This window comes from Otolemur garnettii, unplaced genomic scaffold, assembly GCF_000181295.1.
Source record: "Otolemur garnettii isolate 467f Iridium unplaced genomic scaffold, OtoGar3 scaffold00017, whole genome shotgun sequence".
Classification (NCBI taxonomy): Eukaryota; Metazoa; Chordata; class Mammalia; order Primates; family Galagidae; genus Otolemur; species Otolemur garnettii.
Window position 1 is genome coordinate 17,020,268 of NW_003852412.1, and position 21,248 is coordinate 17,041,515.

A 21,248-nucleotide genomic window follows, 5' to 3' on the forward strand; every position below is an offset into this window, starting at 1 on the left:
TTTTTTTTTTTTGAGACAGAGCCTCAAGCTGTTGCCCTGGGTAGAATGCTGTGTCATCTCAGCTCACAGCAAACTCCAACTCCTGGGCTCAAGTTCTTCTGTCTCCGTCTCCTAAGTAGCTGGGACTATAGGCAGCACCCACCACAACGCCTGGCTATTTTTTGTTGCAGCCATCATTATTGTTTGGCTGGCCTGGGCTGAATTCAAACCCGCCAGCTCAGGTGTATATGGCTGGCGCCTTAGTCGCTTGAGCCACAGGCACCAAGCCAACACTTCTTATACTATGTCTACTATGTCATGGCTATTTCTTTATAAGTCTTTTTAATGCTAAACAGTGTTCCCACACAGGGACAGGACATTGCTAAAGGAAATTGCTTTTGAGGTAGCTAGACCAGATATCCAACTTTAGGAAGTCTTGATTGTAGAATCAAGTGGGCCAGATTTCCTATACAGAGGACCTTTGAAGTTGGAAGTGCATTCAAAATATAAACCATATAAATCAAAGTATGTTGGGTGAGGGGAGTGTACAGAATGGACTATAATAGCCACTTTTGACCCCCAGTCATACCTGGCTTCCCCTTCCCATGAGACTGATACTCAGTGAACCAGTAAACCGGAGTGTGAGCCCTGTCCAGTTGGGAACACCTGGCAGTGGCAACCGCCTTGTATTTCTTTGCTTAAAATCACCCTGGCTTGGTAATTCTGAGGGGACAAGGAACCTGAGGATGGCTGGCTTTAGTTTACCGAGTCCCTTTGGGAAGAGGTTAAAGTCTCAGAAACTGTCAGTCATCCTCAGACTCAGTCCTTCCGTGCTTTTCTTTGTCTTGTGTGTTAATCCAGTTAGCCACACCTGAGGAGCAAATTTAAATTTACTTAAAGCATGAATTTGTAAAGCCTACCATGAGTTTATAGATGTTTACTTACCCAGTTTAAATATTAAATAAACCTATCTGAGCTACCTTTCTAAAAAAGGGCTAGCTCTGTATGTGACAGGCACACCAGACATCATGGCCTCTTCTTCAATTTACAACCAAAGACCGATTTATAAAATTAAGTCATTTTTTTTTTTAAAAGAACCTATATGCTATAATTAGCTGAACTGGTTTATTAAGAGGAATGTCTTTTTCCCTTATGATAATAATGCTTGTAAATGTCAGAGCATTTCTAGTAGTTGAACATAAACCTTTGATCTTTTTTGGTCACACAAAGAAAAATTATCTTTTAAAATATTTCACCAAATAATAATTGTATATCTTTTTTCCCCCTGGATGTGACTTTCCATGTATCTGGGTATCTTAGTCTATACCGTTTTCTCAGAATGGCACCCATCCTCCCACTGGTTGTTTAGTTTTAGCGATTCATCCTTTAGTACTCCACTGAATGAGTTGTGATTACTAAATTGTCAAAATATAATAACTGCTATACCATTTGAACATGTTTTTGGCAATGGATAAGTGTTCTCATTTGAAATTGCATCATAAAAAACCAGCAGTGGAGCTGTAGTATGCCAAAACAGTTGATTTCTTTTGGACTTAAAATGTGTTTCTGGTTTTAATATTTGCTAACAACAAGGTGCTATTCTATGCAATATGAATTATTTACCTAGTTACCACAAAACACTTGGTATTTCATGCAGTAATGACGTTATTTCATTCCAAACAGTAATTTTAGCACTGCAAAATTTTAACCTTTTTTTCTGGCTACTTACATACTTTGAATTTTTTTTTAATTTTGAATTAATATGAGGGTACACATTTTTAGGTTACATTTTTCTCACTTCCAAGGTAAATTTCCAGTTGTAAAAGAACCCCTCACCCAGGGGGCTTGCTGTACACCCTTGCATTGTGCACATGAGGTGAATCCTGACAGTTACAGCTCCTTTTATTCTGTGCTATCATGATTAGTGTAAGTTGTAATCTATACTAAATATAGATCTTTGATGAAGGGTTTTTACATAAGCATTCATTCACTCTTTTATTCAACCAACAAATACTTTTTGGCTGCTGGGGATACATTGACAAAGAAGTTAAACATCTTTCCTGGGACTTTTTAATTGTGGATAGATTTTAATTTAGTAAGGCAGAACATACATAAATTTTAAAAATAGTCAAGGTAATTTTAGTTGATCAAAAGTGTTAAGAGAAAAATAAAGCAAAGCGTTAGGATAGGTAGTACAGGGTTAGGGTTGTGGAAGACTCATCTCAACTTTCCCAAGAAGAAAGATGAGCTTATGTGATACTTACATTCTAGGGACGTGTTTTATAACATTCTGTCTTCCTGTCTTGGGCTAATTTGCAAAGGTACCTACACATAGTATTTACAAGTAATTTTAAGGGAAAATAGGTGTATAAAACACTGGGAAATGATTCTTGATACTAAGGATAATGAATTTACACCATAATTTAGTTACTAGACAAAAAATGTTCAAAATTATATTTATTAATATTAACAAAGGATTAAAATATAATTTAATTGAGGTGATGTTAACTGCTAGACATAAGAAAAATTTAAAATGGCAAGTTACCCGTCCCAACCACCACCACCCATTTCCTGTGGCTATGATCAGATTTTAAATGTTCTTTCAAAAATAAGGGTTTAAATGTTACATGTGCTATTTTCTACCTTATCTATAAATTCATTATTGCTCCTTTGTTTTGAAACAGCCTTTGAGATAGGTTTCAGTAAAAACAGATATAATGTTTACAAAGGCAGTGAATTTAAAACCAAAAAAGTACGGCCAAGAAATACGGAAGAAACTGTTTCAGAAAAGCTTTAGTATTAGTATGAATCTTTATTATGACCTTTTAATACCCATGTAAAGGACAACTGATTACATTGTTCTCAAGCTCTATTAAGTAGTAAAGCCTGTAACATTAGCAGTTTGTTCATAAATAACCCCAAACCTTTTTTAGTTGCTTTTGTGTCTCTAAAAGATGGTGATCATGAGTCTCACTACATGAAGGGTTTTGAGCAACAAAATGAACAATATATTATGTAGCAATTACAGCGCTATTCCTGCATGTGGCTTTTCTGTATATTGAGACCAATTGAAATTCCAGAATGAAAGAAATACTGAAAGGGTCAGAGTAATGTGGCTTAAGTATGCAGGAAGCAGATTATTTTAGGATTGTACAAAAGCATGAGAAAAGAGAACACAACAATTGGGGTGGGAATAGAGAACTACACATATTTCAGAAAAGTGAATCATGGGCCTTAAAGTGAGAATTTGTGGGAGCTCAAGCTTGAGAGGTAAGCAGATGCTGAACATGAAGAGCCTTACCTTGGAAGCCTTTAGAATCTTACTCTAGGATTGACATGATCAGATTTACATTTTGAAAGATAACTCTGGTAGACCAGAAGTGGCAGGGAGCCTAGTTGGAAAGTGGTCACATCAATCTAAATGACAGGTTTTGGGGATTGGAACTAAGACAAGAGTAATTCAGACAGAAATAAGGGGAACTGATATGAGAACTATTTAGGCTATACAAAGGACAGAAATTGGTAGTGGAACAGATTGGGAGATAAGGCAGAAGAATAAAGCAAAATCCAGGATGTTTATATTGATCTGAATTAAAAAGGGTTTGTAGGCATGTGGATGGAGAAGGATTCATGGAATCTTGATTATATAGAGAAACTCGGCTTTTTAGGTAGAAATGGACTTCAAAAACCAAATGGCCATAGTATCAGAGAGAATATTGTAATAGATGCCAGAGAACCAGAAAGATATGGAGATAAAATGTTATAGCCAGAGTCAGGAACATTGGAGTTAAGATTCAGAGGAAATCCAAGTCTATGAAATGACAGTGTTGAGCTAGGACTGTGTTTATGGAAAATGTCACTGGCTCAGGTTCTCATGTGAGTTTTCTGAACTAGGCCTAAACTTCGGTATCCAGAGATAGTTCTCAAGTAATGTTTTCCACTTTAGCAGAATCTCAAAAATGTTCTTACTGATTTCAGTTGTGACTTACCTTTATATTCTTGGTAATTACAAGAGTGACCTGTTGAATAGCATTTTTTCACTATTGCCCATTAGGATGTTATAAGGTGTTAGTCAAAAATAATTTTGCTTTGGGGGTAATTAATATTTACAAGTTCTTCTAGCTGATATTTGGCTGGATGGCACTAGCTTTTTGAGAAGGTTGTTCCTGTCTGGAATATGGATGAATTGTGTTATCAGACTATAAAAGGATACTTTATAGCCATTTTTGATATTACTACATCAACAATGAATGTTCTGTAGCAAGAGCAAATAACCTAAAAGTAGAACTAGGTCACCTTATCTCGAGCACTATTTGTTTTTGTTTTCTTTTAATTTTTATGTTATCTAAGTTATGTATGTATAGGAATTTTAAAAATCATAGTTTGTAGAAATCTTACAATGAAAAAATAGCAGTTCTCTTTATACCCATTCTCCAGTCTCTGATTCTACTTTCATTTTTTTTTGTTTGTTTTTGCCAATGCTTATTTACCTCTAAGTTTCCAAATAGCTATCTTGTTTTCCTCTTTTCTTGTTTTTTTTTTTTCAGTTTCAGATATTATCTAATACCTTTTATTATGGAAGATAAGTAATTAGCTTTCTTAATTCATCACCCCTTCCAAGGAACACATACCTTTCAGTTTTCCCTTAACTTCCCAGTATTTTTATAGCTTAATTTTTAGTTATACAAATATTAAGTATTTTATTTTTTGAGATAAAGTCTCACTTTGTTGTCCTTGGTAGAGTGCTGTGGTGTCACAGCTCACCGCAACCTCAAACTCTTGGGCTTAAGCAGTTCTCTTGCCTCCACCTCCCAAGTAGCTGGGACTATAGGCACCTGCCACAGTGCTCAGCTATTTTTAGAGACAGGGTTGTTCTGTCAGGCTGGTTTCAAACTCGTGAGCTCAGGCAATCCACCTGCCTTGGCCTCCCACAGTGCTAGGATTATAGGTGTGAGCCACTGCGCTTGGCTTAAGTATTTGATTATTATGACTCTTTGAGTGTTAACAACATTATAAACATAGAGAGTACTATGATTACATTTCCTTTCTTGTAAAACTTCTAGAGGTTTTTTTTTTTTTTTAATAAATATCATTTTTTATGTATCTATCTCAAATTTGCCCCCAGATTCTCTGACAGATTTACTACTGTACTCTCAGTCCTTAGTCATGTTATATAGTGCATCAGATCCTTCTCATGTATGTGACTCATTTCTGTGGAATTTCCTGTCCTCCTTATTTTGGAATGTAGCTTCTTAAATCATCTATCTGTACAGCTGTTTTGTGAGATCTCTTTTTACTATTTGTATTAAACAAAGTTCAAACTGTAAACCACAGTAGGTACTTGAACATAGGGGATTTAATGTAGGAAATTATAAGGAGAACTGAAATAGCCAAAGGGGAATAGTTAATGATTGCAGAAAGAGGCTGCCACACCAAAGCAATGGGAACGAAAGCAAAGACATTGGCATCACCAGAGCCTGTGATCCCAGACTAGTATCCTGCGGAGTTCAAACTTAGGAAGGGACTGCCAGAAATACAGGAAGGTGCCTGCAGAGCTGTGGTGAGGATTACTGAAGAGCAGTGCTGCAGATTGGTGTCTCTGAGGTTTGCAGCGTGGCAAGTCTGGGAATGCCAAAGCAGGTGGCAATTGGAAAGGAAACGTGACTGCTCGAGTAATGCCGATAATACTGGAAAAAAAAATTGAAAACAACTCACCCCCCCAAAAAAAATCAGGAAGAAAACCTCTTATTTCCTCATCCTACCCTTCAAACTCCCCCTAGTGCAGTGGTTCTCAACCTTCCTAATGCCGCAATGTATTTCCATTGTTAAAAAGGGGTCGTGACCCTCAGGTTGAGAACTGCTGCTCTAGTGTGTCCTATTACCCAAATTGAAGGGGGAGCCAGAATGACATCTGTGAGCAGAGTGCAGAAGGCGTGGTGTGGACTGAGAGATGCTGCTCAGTGGGCAGCTGCTCTATACCCAGGCCCCTCCATGTGCAGCTGGACTTCCACATGAAACAGTGCTAACAGCTTACTGCTTCTACCTAAAAAGATGCCAGTATTCTCCATCAAATGAAGATGCTCTCATGTTCATCCCCAAAAATTATTTGGTATCCAAGTCTGTATATTTGGTATATTAATTTATTTTCTAATTTAAGGAAAATACCCCCCCCCACCAAACACTTAAATATTATTTACCCTAAAGTCTAAATTGCAATATTAACTATCCTAGAAATTCTTAAATAAACTAATACAGGGAAAAGATGAAGGGGAACAAAAGAAATAAGGTAATATATATAAATTCCTTCATTACTACTTTAATGTTTCTATTTTTCTCTCTAGCATACTGAACTCCATGTTTTTTGTTTTTTTTGTTTTTTGGGGTTTTTTTTTTGACTGCCTGTTGCTGTGCTCTAAATGTTTGTGTCCCTGCCCAAATTCAGATGTTGAAACTTAATGTTCAATGTTATCACAAGATGAGACCTTCAGGAGGTGATTAGGGTCATGTGGGCCACACTCTGTTGAACAGTGCTGCTACAGAAGAGTTCTGAGGAAGCCTCTTAGACCCTTTCTTTTTTACTGTGTGAGGACGCAGCAAGAAAATGCCATCCATGAGGAATAGGCCCTCACGAGACACAGGTACCGGTGCCTTGATCTTGGACTTCACAGCCGCTAGAGCTGTAGAGCAGTATGTTCTGTTACTTATAAATCACCCGTCTTAAGCTTTTAGGTATCACAGCCTGAACAGACTATGATACATGTCTTCCCTTTTCTTGGTTTCTTCTCTTAGACTCTTGGAACATATTCTCCAATAGGTTCTTGTCTGAATGTGTCTTTTTGTTTCTTGTCTGGGCGTGGTGCTCATGCCTGTAATCTTAGCACTCTTGGAGGCCAAAGTAGGAGGATCGCCTGAGAGTCAAGAGGAACACTTTTTCTCTATAAAAAAAAGGAAAAATTAGTAGAGTGTATACAGCACACACCTGTAGTCCCAGATACTTAGAAGGGTGCAGTAGGAAGGTGGCTCAAGGCCAGGAGTTTGTAGTGGCAGTGAGCTGTGAAGATGCTACTACGTTGTACCTGGGTACCTTTTGGTTTCCAGAAGTTATCTGTCAGTATAATGCCTTTTAACCAATCACGCTATTCCCTCAAATAAATATAATTCAGTGTTTTTCTTTGGTGGTGATAGGATGGAGATTGGCCTAAATATCTGACATTTTTAAATGGGAAAGAATCAGAATTTAATAGTCAGACTATGGAAGATTGAACTGTTTTAGTTTAATTTTCCTAGAGAATGCTATGAGAAACCTATCTGTTACCAAATGGGGTAAACTGGTTTAAATTCAGAAATAAAAAGTTTATGATATTCCATACTAAATCCTATTAGGTTATATTTCCTAAGTATCCCATACATGGCATGATCTTTTATTATATTATATCTTTTGTACAGTGTTTGCTTACTCACTGTTTCCGTGAGCAACAGAATCCATGCAACAGCAAACAGTGGTCCCAGCCCTAGTGAGATTTTCCTGTCATAGGCACTCTGGAATGCTACTGTGTTAAAGTAATCAACCATTTTAAAAAGGCAGATCAAATTTAAACTGACTCGAGAGTGTAGTTTTTTTGTGCTCTTTGGTATTATTCCTGTTGTGGCCCATTTGCACAGTCCTTTATAAGCAGTCTTTAGATAGATAACCTCTCCTGCAGAGGTTATAGTTACTTTTTCAGGGCCTCAGTACAAACAGATGTCAATGTTGGGATTCTTATATAGAGGTTTCTAAGGTTCCCATAAACCATACGATTATTTTGACATTATAAAGGGATCAAAAATTAACAACAAGAAAGACTGAGTAGATGCATTTATATTTCTACCCACAGATGATTTAGTAGTGTTAGCTGCAGTATAGGGTGTTTGGATCAAAAATAAGCCATGGGAAATTTAACCAAAGTACATAAAAGGAACTCTTGATTAGATGAAAAACATAAGGATCCTGAGTGGAGGAAAATCAGTGTTACTTTGTAATTCATATTGGAAGTAAGTTAATTCCTTTCAAAATAATTTGAAAATGTATGTATCTCCAAACCACATTCCCAGCATTTATAAAAGATTTCAAAAAGCTGCACATATTTAATATGCACAACTTAATGAGTTGGAGATTTGTATACACCTGTGAAACCAGTATTTTTTTTTTTTAGTGGATGTTTTCTTTATTTTTATTTTGGATTTGTCTGAAATTCATAGTCAAAATTTCATGGGATATTCTTGGCAAAACTAGATAATGAAATTTTGGAAAAGGAATGATGAGATGGAATTTAATAATAATACATAAAGTTGCTACTGGTAAAGGGATACAAATTAATGAGACTGACTAGGAAACTCAAGAACATATTTGAGTAATAGATCAGTATTTAATTTCTAATAATACTGGTATTTTATATCAGTAGGGAGAGAATAGATACCTAAATAATGGCAGAGAGAACATTAGCTATATGTGTTTGGAGAAAGGAATTTAAAAAGTAAAAATGTGGGTAGATAGTTACTTGCCCTCATAGACAAAGACCTTGAAAGGAAACTGTTTTTAGATTTAACTACTTTAAAACATAAATGCTCCTCAAGTAATGTTGCCAAACCAGAGACATACTTGTAGCATTTATGACAAAGTAGTCATTCACTTAGTTGACATTTTTTGAACTCTTTGTATGAGCATGTAGCTTATGTTTGCAGTGGAGAAAGGACATAATAAACATTTATAAATATAATGATTTCATATAATTATTTGTCAATACCTACACTATTGCCATGTATTTTATAACTGTTTGGAGTATTCTAGAATGTTTAAATTTTGATCTTCCTACTGTTGGCCACAAAGTCCTACATGCTCTAGGCCCCCATCTACCTTTCCAATCTCATCTCCTCTGTGCTTCCTCTCAATTTTTCTTGTGTTACACTGGCCTTTTATTCCTAGAACTCTTCATTCTGGGCATTTTTACTTCTGTCTGAATTCCAGATCATCCCGTAGCTATCACCTTTTCATCCTTTGAGTATTTGTCTCAATGTCACCTATTTAGCACAGAATTGTTCCCTGTTATCTATATATCAAGTGGCCCTACCTTTTATTCACTATCACATCACCCATTTTATTTTCTTCATTCCACATAAATTTATCCAAAATTACCATTTGATCGTTATGCATCATCACCTCCCTCCACTAAAATACAAGCTCCAGGAGAATAGATGTAATTTCTTTCTTATTCATAGAACATAGTACATGCTCAAAAAGTCTGATGATGAAAGAATACATCCTAGTTGGCTATGTTCAGAATGGGGCTACAAATATGAGGAGTATGTAGCTCCTGTTCCGTTGCAGTTTTCAGTGCAGTACAAGAAAAGAAAATAGTAAATACTGTGATTCTATGATAGCCTCTAATCTTAGTCACCAGACCACACAAGTATAACTGAGTAAATGATGAATGTCTGGTAGAAGTTACAGGGAGGGGCTAGCTTATTGTGAGTGAAGGGGATGGACAGTGAGTTCTCACGGGCATTTGAAATTTGAGGTCCATATAGGATGTCCTAGTGGCACCAATCCAAAAAGGAGTTAAATGTGTATATAGGTCTGGAGCTTGGGATAGGCCCTACCTAAATTTGATAGTTTTCAGCTTATATTTAATAATGAAAGCTGTGATTATGTATAACCATATAAAACCCAGTAGAATAAAATGAGAATAGGGTCAAGGGATCATTCCAGAAATCATTATAATTTAGCACCTGAGTGATGACAAGGTGTGACTAGGTATGTATGATGAAATCTCTATCACTGAATCCAAGAAAATCAATGCCTAATACCAAAAGGTAACTCTGCATTCTTCCTGTCTAAATCCAGTTTTTATAAGAAAAGCCTTGAAGTTGTTTGAGTTAATTAGTGTAATTTTCCATTATTAATTATAGCATCTAGTTAGGCTAAGATATATCCCCTAGATGTCACTATATTTTCTGTGAACCAAAAGACTCATCATCTCTATTTTAAGACTGTAATGGAGTGAATATTTATAGTCCTTCCAAGTAAAGTAACTTCTGAGATTTTTTACCACTTAGACTTTTAGGTTTTTTCCTCTTAAGGATTCTTTGATTCTCACTGTGATTTTTGTAATTATGAAGGCTTAAATTAGATATCTTAGATGATACTTAAAATATTAAAGCATATAACATGTCTTTAAAATGCTAATTTTTAGCACTATAAATGTAATTCAGCAAACTTCACATTTAAAATATTGCATTTTGATTTTAACAACCCGTAAGATCTAACATGCACAAAGTCTTGTAGTATAATTTGGAGTCGGCTAATGTGATGCCTCCAGATGTGTTCTTTTTACTTAAGATTGCTTTGGCTATTTGGACTCTTGGTTCCAAGTGAAGTTTAGGTTTATTTTTTCTAACCTCTGTAATATTCCTGGTATTTTTACGGATATTGCATTGAATCTATAAATGACTTTGGGCAGAGGGGACATTTTAACGATGTTGATGGTACCAAGCAGGGGCTGTTTTGCCATTTCTTGTGTCATCTGTAAGTTCTTACATCAGTGTTTTGTAGCTCTCCTTGTACAGATCTTTCACCATCTTGGTGAAGTATATTAGTAAGTATTTTATTTTCTTTGTAGCTGTTGTGAGTGGTAGTGAGTCTTTGGTTTGACTCTCAGCTTAACTGTTACTAAGTAATAAAAATGCTGCTGATTTTCACACATTAATTTTCTAAGTTGAGACTTTGCTGAATTTATTTTTCAATTCCAAGAGTGTTTTGGTGGAGTCTTTAGGGTTTTCTAGATATAAGATCATATTATCAGCAGGGATTGTTTGACCTCCCATGCCCGATGTGGTGCCCTTTTATTTCTTTCTCCTGCCCGATTGCTCTGGCTGGGACTTCCAGTATTATGTTGAATAGAAGTGGTTACAATGAGCACCCTTATCTTTTTCTGGTTTGTAGGAGGAATGCTTTCAGCTTTTCCCTATTCAGTACGATGTTGGTTGTGGGTTTGTCATACATGACTTTTATGATTTGGGGATGTGTTCCTTCTATGCCTAGTTTGTTCAGAGTTTTAATCATTAAAGGATATTGGATTCTCCATACTGAATACTTTTTCTTCTGCATCTGTTAATATGATCATATGGTCTTTGTTCTTGTTTCGAATAATGTGATGAATCATGTTTATTGATTTGTGTATATTAAACCATCTCTGCATCCCTGGGATGAAACACATTTGATCATTGTGGATTATCTTTTTGATGGGCTGTTGAGTTCAATTTACCAGTATTTTGTTGACGATTTTTGCAGGGATATTGGTTTATAGTTTTCTTTGTTGTTTTGTGTTTTCCTGGCTTTGGTGTCAGGATGATACTGGTTTCATAGAATGAGTTAGGGAGGATTTCCTCCTTCTTGATGTTATGGAATTGTTCTGTAGGATAGGTACCAGTTCTTAGTAGTATCTGGAAGAATTCACCTGTAAAGTGATTGTTCCACCACATTTTTTTTCTTACCTTTTTCTTTTTTTGTTTTGGTTAGGATTTCTTTTTAATTACTCCTTCAATCTCTCTGCTCATTATTTGTCTGTTCAGTTTCTGTTTCTTCCTTATTTAGGTTAGGGAGGTTGTGTGTTTCCGATAATTTACATATTTCCTCTAGACTTTCTAGTTTGTTTGCTGAGAGATTTCATAGTATTCATGAATGACATTTTGCATTTCTGTGGTATCAGGTGTAATGATTAGTTCTTTTTCATTTCTGATTGAGATTATTATTTTATTTATTTATTTATTTGAGACAGAGTCTCACTAACTGTGTCACCCTTGGTAGAGGGCAGTGGCGTCACAGCTCACAGTAACCTCAAACTCTTGGGCTTGAGTGATTCTCTTGCCTCAGCCTCTGAAGTAGCTGGGACTATAGGCACCTGCCACAATGCCCAGCTATTTTGTTGTTGTTGTTGTTACAGTTGTCCTTGTTGTTTTAGCTGGCCCAAGCCGTGTTCAAACCTGCCAGCCTTGGTGTATGTGGCTGGCACCCTACCCACTGAGCTATGGGCGCTGCCTCTGGTTGAGATTATTGAAGTTATTGCTCTTCTGTTTCTGATTCATCTGGCTAGTGGTCTACTGGTTTTCTTTATATTTTCAAAAAACTAACTTTGTGTTTCATTCCTCCTTTGTATTTTTTTAGTTTCCATTTTGTTTAGTTATGGACTGAACTTTGTTATTTCTTTTCTTCTGCTGACTTTGGTTTGTTCTTTTTCTAATTCCTTGAGATGTGACATTAGGTTGGTAATTTGTAGTCTTTCTTTTGTTTTCTGATATAGGTATTTAAGGCTATGAACTTTCTCCTTATGGCGGCTTTTTATGTATCTCGGAGATACTTGAAAACTTGTGTTCCCTTTGTCATTCAGTTTCAGGAAAGTAGAGACATAGGCCAATGAAACAAAATAGAAATACCAGATATAAAACCATCTTCTTATAACCAATTCATCTTTACAAAGCAAACCCAATATTCTCTAGGATAATAAAATCCTATTCAATAAATGATGCTAGGAAAATTGGATAGCCACATGCAGAAGGATGAACTAGGACCCTGTATCTCACCACATACAAAAATTAATTGAAGATGGATTAAAACTTATTGTAAGGTATGTAACCATAAAAGTTCTTGAAGAAAATATAGGAAAACTCTTTTAGATATCAGCCTAGGCAAAGAATTTATGACAAAGACCTGAAAGGCAAATAAAGCAACATTAAAAATAAATGGAACTTCATTAAGTTAAAAAGCACAGCAAAAGAAATAATCAATAGAAGGGGAAAAATATTAGCAGAGTGTACCTCTGACAAAGGACTGATATTTTGAACCTATGGAGATTGAAATCCGTAAGAAAAAAACAACCTCATCGAAAAGTGGACCAAAGACATGAACAGAAGTTTATTGAAAGATGATAGACAAATGGCCAGTAAACACATGAAGAAATGCTCAACATCACTAATCATCAGGGAAATGCAAATTAAAACTACAGTGAAATACCACCTTCCCCCTGTCAGAATGACTGTTGTTAAAAAGTCAAAAAATGACAAATGCTGGCATGCATGTAGAGAGAAAGGAACACTTACATCATGTTGGTGGGGCTGCAAATTGGTGTAACCTTTATGGGAAACAGTATGGAGATTCCTTAAAGAAATCAATGTACCCCTACATTGGATCCAGCAATCCCACTACTGGGTATCTACCCAAAGGAAATGAAGTCATTTTATCAAAAAGTCACCTGTACTTGAATGTTTATTGCACAATTAACAGTTGCAAAAATGTGGGGTCAGTTTGCATGCTCTTGAATTCTTTAGTGGATAAAGAAAATGTGATATGTATGTGTACCATGGAATACTACTCAGCCATAAAAATGAATAAAATAATGTCATTTGAAGCAACTTGGTTAGAATTGGAGAGCATTCTCCTAAATGAAGTATCTTAAGAATGGAAAAATAAACACCGTATGTTCTTACTGATAAGTGGGAGTTAACAGATGTTTACACAGGGGCACAAAGCAATAAAAAGGACATGAGACATGAACAAGGAGCTAGGGGCAAAGTGGGAAGGCGGGTGCGGGATAAAAACTGACCTATTTGATACAATGAATGCTGTTCTGGTGATGGGCATACCAAAGCCCTGACTTAAACGTTATTTAACTATTCATGTTACAAATACTTGTACACCCTTAATTAATATTTTGAAATAACAAGAAATAAATAAATAACACTGTATATTTTATTTTATTTTTGTTATACAAACACCTTAAGATGTTTATGCCTTATTATTAGCTCTAAGAAATTTGGGCAAGAAAATTGGAAATGCGAAATTAGTAGTCACAAAAGTACAAGGTTTTGCTACTCGGGAGGCTGAGACAAGAGAATCGGCTAAGCCCAGGACATGGAGGTTACTGTGAGCTGTGACCCCACAGCACTCTACCGAGGGTGATAAAATGAGACTCTGTCTCTACCAAAAAAAAAAAAAAAGAAGTACAAGGTTTTGTTGCCTGCGATAAAGAAGTGCAGTGGCCTCATTATTGCTTATTGTAACCTAAAACTCCTGGGCTCGATTGATCCCAGTAGCTGGGTCTGCAAACACACACCACCATGCCTGGCTAATTTTTTTTTTTTTTTTCCAGAGATGGGGTCTACCATCCTTACTCAGGCTAATCTCAAACTCCTAGCCTTAAGTGATTCTTCCAATCAGCCTCTCAAAGTGATAGGATTATAGGCGTAAACCACCTTGCCTGGATGTTTTTGTTTTTGTGTTTAACCTCTTTACAAGGGGTCCTTACCAGTATCCTTTCTGGTCTGGCTACTTATATGATAAATATGACCAGTTATCAACTGATAAGTCACTGCAGCTTTAGGAGGTTCATGTATAATTTTCTTTATTTGCATGTAACTGAAAATTTCAAAAAGTCTCTAGAGAGTTCATGGTACAAAAAGATCTTAGTGGACATATGATTGATTCAAAATATTTAGATAGTTGAAGGTATAACTAGGGCAAGGTAAGGCAGTTTAGACTCCTTTTTTAAATGTGATTTGAGTGATTTTTTATATTGCTGTAATTTTACTACTATATATTATCACAACTATGTATATGTAACTAGATATGTGTCTACAATAGGCAAAATATTCTGCATTGAAAACTGTAATGGATAAGGTTTGATTTTAACATTGTACAAATATTTAGATACAAATAAACTTTGATATCAATAAATTTAAAGGTACTTATTTAAAAAAATGAGATCCTGTCTGACCATTATTGCCTGCTAATAACATTAAGGTATCTTTATTCCTCCTCTTTCCTGCTTGTTTGCACATCTCAGTTCCCAAGACAGGAATGGAGATTAATTCTGCAAGGTTATTTAGTCTACTGTGATAATGTATCAAAACTCAAGCTCTTTAGTTGATGTATACAAAGCAGGATATCAAGTCATACCTTGACAATACTTCTATTCCCAGAAATGCTTAGAATGGCCCTTTTTCAGTTATAGTAATCAGTAAAATACACCAGACATGTGGTAACTGGTAGTCACAGAATCACTGTCCAAATTCTTTACTTACCCCATTATAGTTTTACATTTCCTCCTTAATTAGGATCATTCAAATAAAAAAGTTGTTGCATCTTTATCAAACACCTATTACATGCGTATGTGTCCAGAGTCCTGTGAGATACTTTGGATGCTGGGTAAGAAATTCAAACTATGACCTTTGATAACAAAAGCTTGAAATCTAAAGGCCAAGACTGTGTTTCTGAAACAACCAGAGAAACACATAAGCAGGCTGAGGTGACTGATAAATTATATGAGACTGAGAGAGGCCAGTGTAAGCTAAGTAAGTGAGAGAACGTCGCCTGGGCCTGAGGTGGTGGGAAGAGGAGGTAGCATTTAATCGTGGACTTGAAGATTGACAGGTGGACGGGCATCCAGGTTAAATAACGCCCTGGCCTAAGAAAAGGGGAGAGTTTTCTGAAATTGATCATTTTAAATGCTGATTAAATTGGAAATGCTACAATTATTTGTTTTACCAGATGGAGTGATAACCACTAAGAGTCAGTTAGTGCAACTCACTATAATTACTGTTATTATTTAAGGAGTTTATTGTTCTCAGCTTTTTTACATAGAAAAATAAAGGCATAGTTTAAAATTGTAGAAGATTATAGACTGAATAGTGTACTTGGCACAAGGTTTTGTACTTTGACTTCTTAGTAAGATTGAGAATTGATTACAGAAAGAAACATTTTGGGGGCCAGGTCTTAACTGAGGAGGCATGCTCTCAAAACGTCTTTAATTTCTGGTTTCTGACTCTGCTTTCCCATTTGAGGTCATGGTTTTATATTGTAGATTATTTTAAAATGGCAGAACTAATAAACAAAGAACAGCTGTGCTAATGGCCCCACAAGAAACTAGAGTAAAAAATTAATAGCTATTACTGTATAGCTTTGTGTGAATTTTCTGGCTTAAAAAATGATACTTCATTTGCCACTTTTGTTCTGTTGAGGGACAGCGTGAGGATGGGGTGGATGTAGAAGTAGAGCCCAGAAATATGTTCTGCTCCTTATTTCGTTAGGCCTGATGGGAGGCTCTTCTCGAAGTCCAGTGTGTGCAGGCATGGAGTCCCTGCAGTCCTTTGCTTCTGTGACAGTGGGGACAGCTGGGGGAGTAGCAGTGAAGGTGAAAGAGGCTTCCTATTGTGCCTCGAAGCCTGTGTTCAGAGGCAGAGGACCAGCAGAATCACTCTCTCGAAGTGGGAGCGAGAAGTAAACAAAGAAAAAAAAATAATCAGAGCATTTCAAATAAAATCCTTTTCTTGGATTGAGTTTCTAGACACATGTAATTTATTTATTAAAGGACCAGAAACTGATGAAAATAATTAGGAAAAAAGATACCAAAAAGGAACTGCCTACTCTATAGAAAAAAATGATATTTTATTTTGTAATTAATAGCTAAAAAAAAAAGTTTTGAGAATTTTCTTTTGGAATTTTGAATAAATGTGTTTGAGTTATATTTTGAAAGAAGTTGTTATTAGTGATTTAGAATTACTCCTTTCTTTGGCATCTAAAAGTGTAGAGGGCTGGACTTGTGTTTATCTCTGTGTTTATATTTTAGTGATTACTTTTTCAGGATCAAGGTGTGGTATGAATTCTTTATCCACTTGACATTTTGAAACTTTCAAGTGATGGAAAACTCTTTCTTTCTAAAAATGTCCTTCTTTGTCAAAGCTGTTTGGCAATCGTGATAATGAGAGAATACGAAATCACTGTGGGTTCATGGTTTGTTGATAGTGTAATCTGTTGTCTAAAAATAAAATAGGCTCAATTTTTCTCCTCCTCTGTATCAACTTGAAAAAGTAATATTCTATAGGTGACCTTTGCCTTTAACTTTGTGAGTGTTTATACTGAGAAAAACTTCAAAAGGTAAATGTTCAAATTTACTTTCCATTTATTTATTTTTTTACATAGATAAAACTTTAAACTTACATGTTTGTTAAATGAGTTTGTATTTCATTATATGAGGAAACTGCAGATACTTTTGGCTGTTTGATTCTAAGTGTAGGAAAAATAAATAAATCAAGAGTGACATAATTTGAATTGAAATTTTTTTGTAATTTTTCAAGTCTTATTTGTTAAATATTTCATAAATTGTTTAATTTAGGGCAAATATATGAGTCTAATACAAGTGGGTATACCCATAGAAATAAATATTAATATCCTTAATATTTTTCTTTAACTGGTTTTCCTTTTGTTAAGGGACAGGAAGAGGTGAGATAAAACAAGATTAAGCAGAAATTATGGCCTCCTTGGGTTTCAATTAAAAATACATATATCAGGCGGCGCCTGTGGGTCAAGGAGTAGGGCGTCGGCCCCATATGCCAGAGGTGGTGGGTTCAAACCCAGCCTCGGCCAAAAACCAAAAAAAAAAAAAACCCCAAAAACCAAAAAAAACCCCATATATTTGCAACTACATATGCCATTTTTTTGTGGCTATAATAGTAATATTTAATCCTCTAAGGTATTCTAAAATGTGCCTATGATATCAAATAATATAAATATTGTTTTCCCTCACATTTTAAGTTGATACAAATAAATATTTCTCAGCCTAGCAACGGTCAGCCTTTCAGCCTTTGGCAGGGTAAATTAGCAAATATATTTCACCCAGAAAAATTTACTTACTTGGGTTATGTATTCAAATGATCCTAAATTAAAGGAATTAACTGAAATGATTTGTAAAGTGCTACAGTGGATTTCCACTTTATTGACTTCTAGTTTTATTTATAAATTGCCTGATAAGGATTTGTCTGAAAATCCTCAGCCACCGTTAAATACTTCTCAATTTATACTCCAAAATCATTCTATTTCATCTGGATACACCTGATATTAAAATTGGAAAAAATATATTATTATAAAGGGAAATTGCAAACATATTTAACTTATAAATGAGGATGCAATATCCTAAATAACATATTAACAAGTTGAATTAAAAATTAATGTTTAAGTAATATACTTTGGTCAAAATTAAATCCAATTTATGTAGAAAAAAATAATACTTTGGAAAATGTTCTTATTAGGTAAATGGAATAATTGAAATTTGTGACCCGTAAAGCAAAAAAATAAAAACCCAAAGCAAGCAAACAACAACAACAGAACAACCTGTCAGTTTTACATTTTTGCTACTTATTCAAAGTTACCAGAATATTTCTTCAGAATTATATGTAGACTCTCAACCTAATTCTTACCCTTACTAACAGTTAGGAGACCTTCTTATCTCAGGAAACAGAGTAATAACATAGCATAGTACGATTTTGACTTTGTCTCTTCAGAAGGTTGGATGACTACTCTGAACCTCGGTTTATTAATCTATAATTTGGATATAATAATAGTACTTTATAGTGAGAATTAGATGAGTTTATATTTGTGCTATGCTTGAGTTACATTTCAGTCACAAGACATGGTAGCTATATTATAATAATTTTTATTATCTATTATAATAATTCTAATTTTAATATCAGGATAATTATAATTATCACGAATCATGTGTTCCAGCATCCTTGTCAGCCTTCATATTCTATAACTATAACTATTTTATACTATTATTTTATAGTGCCACCTAATAGAGAAATTAAGATATTTTTAAAGAGTCTTACTTTTACATAAAAGTACTCAAGGTTGGCACTTATGTTTATTACTGGCAATTTATAATAATAAATTACAGTCTTTAGATAAAGGAATAATTCCATGTGGTTATCAGTTTCCTAAGACTACCTTTCACTTAGTTATTATGAAAGTTTTAGATCTTTCTTTAATAAGTTACCTGTCAAATATTTCATTTTACCATTTGTATTAGCAGAAATTAGAGTTAAAAATGCTCATATATAATGCCTTTTTTTGTTCTGAGCAGAGGTACTTAAAACTAGTCTTGAGCAACCAGATGGTAGTATGCTTATATGGTACTTATGCTACTTCCTTTCCTGCTGGGGTGGGACAAGGACTTACCACTTGTAAATATTATTCTGTGGCTATATGTTGATTTATATGGCAAACTTTCATAAGAAACTTTATGGAGTAACCCAGTTCTTATTTTTTGGTCACTGCATCTGTGTCTGGTGTATGCACTGTTTTAAAAATTACACTTCTCCCTTCAGAGAAATTATGTATATTTATAACTAGACTTCTGGATCTTGATAATATGCCAAAGCTAACCATGTTTTCCTTTCGTTTTAGTTCAGACTTGTTTCCTTCAACCTCGAGAAAGTTGCAAGCCCAGCTGAGGTCATTAGAGAACTTATTTGTTACTGCCTGGACACCATCGCAGAAAGTCAAGCCAAAAACGAGCACCTGCAGAAAGAAAATGAAAGGCTCCTGAGAGATTGGAATGACGTTCAAGGACGGTGTGTACACAATGCGCCTGCGTTCTAACAATGCGGAGCTTTCCTGATATTGCTGTAGTTTTTACATTATTCATTTGTTAATTTATAATTTGTGCAGATTAGCACATATTTAAAATAAAAACCTATTATAAATTAGTCCTTTATTTAATATGCTTAAACCAAATTTTTATTCACTATTATAATTAACATTCTGATGTCATTAGTAATGTGGTGGCCCCAACAAACTTAAAAGTGATAAAGAGTAATTGGGCATTAAGGATCAGAACCCACTAATATTAGTTAAAAATTTAGGTTGTGGATATTTATAGGATTAATTAAGCTCGAATTATAGGATTAATAATGAATAAAAAAGAGACATGAAATATAAGTTAGCATACTTGATTCCTTATTAGAAATCAATGAATAGCAAATATTCAAATGAAATGCTTTTGGACTCCTAATAGAAGCTTATTTCTCTTGATTGATTAAAAATTCATGCAAGGAGCATTTGTAAAAGATGAAGCAATTGTGGTTCCTGGATAAGACAGTTGAAGTCCTTTTATTTTCCTGGGTTTGCTTCTTACCTTTTAAAAGATGAAGAAAAAGGTAATTTTTTTTAATTAAAAACCCTTTTCAACTAAATAATAGTCTAGGCTGCCCCCAGTGTGTAACCTGCATTACTTTATTATGTAAAAGATGTTTGAAGTAAATAAATATAGATGTATCTGTATAACATGTACATGTTTATACGTATGTGTGTATATATGTATACAGACAGAGAGCAATGTCTGGAAAAATTATGTGGAATACGTGTAATAATGATAATAATTATTATTGCATTCAGTACATCTAGTAGATTTTAAAATCTTTCATTCAAGCAAATAGCTCTGTGGTATAGAAACTCTTATCCTAAATACTTAAAGTCCTTTTAGAGCAACCGTTGTGCTTGTTCTATATGGACATTACAAAGTATTAATATATGGGGGAGTACATGAAAAATAGTGAAGGTTTTACCATTGTCAATATATGCATGTTAAAATAAGGCTGACTGAGAGAAATTATTCTTCTGTACTTTTTTATTATATTTATTAGTGTAAAACATGTAAAATTAAATTTCTAACAACTGGTTGTATTTGGCCTCAGTTATTGTGGTAAAGTATTTACATTCTTGTCTTTTAGCTCTAATTAATTTTTATCTCTAATTATATATATCTAGCTTTATATAAAAATATAATGAGACCAAATCGAAACTACGTAAACATTAGAAAATCATGCAAAAAATAATTCATTTTAATATGAATCAGTATAAATATCTGTGCTACAAAGCATTGTTTTAGAGTGATATCTGTAATTTGGGTGTATTTTTCTATTTTGTATATGAAATAAATCAAATTAAAGAAGATGTGCTGTAGTCGTGATAAGCCATTATATTTAGAACTCAAAATACCCTCAGGATGATAGGAAATTTGATCCACAAATTGCCTACAAAAATGCAGACTGGGTACTTGGTACTTGAACAAATTGCTTTAAAATGTCTGCCAGAGGTTGAAAGAGGTATTATCTCATCAGTATTCAACACCACTCCCATGGAATTGAAAGCAGCAGGGAACGAAGAGGAGACAGTGGAACAAATGCACCCTGTGCTGTGAAACAGTGTATGTGAGGGGCACGTGGAGTACGGGATTCACAGATGCTTGATTTGCTATTTCTAAACTATCCAGAAAGTGCTTGTGTCTTATTGTGGCCGGAGATAATCCTGTTTGATCAAAAGCACACTCTTGTACCCTTCACCTGCCTTATTATCATCCTGCCAGGTTTCTTTCTTTCTTTTTTTTTTCTTTTTTTTTTTTTTTTTT

At 34.8% G+C, this 21,248-nt stretch overlaps 1 protein-coding gene across 1 annotated transcript in view; it reads left to right on the forward strand.

Annotated features, from left to right (window-relative positions):
* The window catches only part of XRCC4 (X-ray repair cross complementing 4), a 260,516-nt gene that overhangs the window by 91,442 nt on the left and 147,826 nt on the right, over window positions 1-21,248 (forward strand). The window contains exon 4 of the mRNA XM_012802756.2: window positions 19,247-19,413. Within this exon, the coding sequence (XP_012658210.1) occupies window positions 19,247-19,413 (167 nt within the window). The remainder of the gene's footprint in view (window positions 1-19,246; window positions 19,414-21,248) is intronic.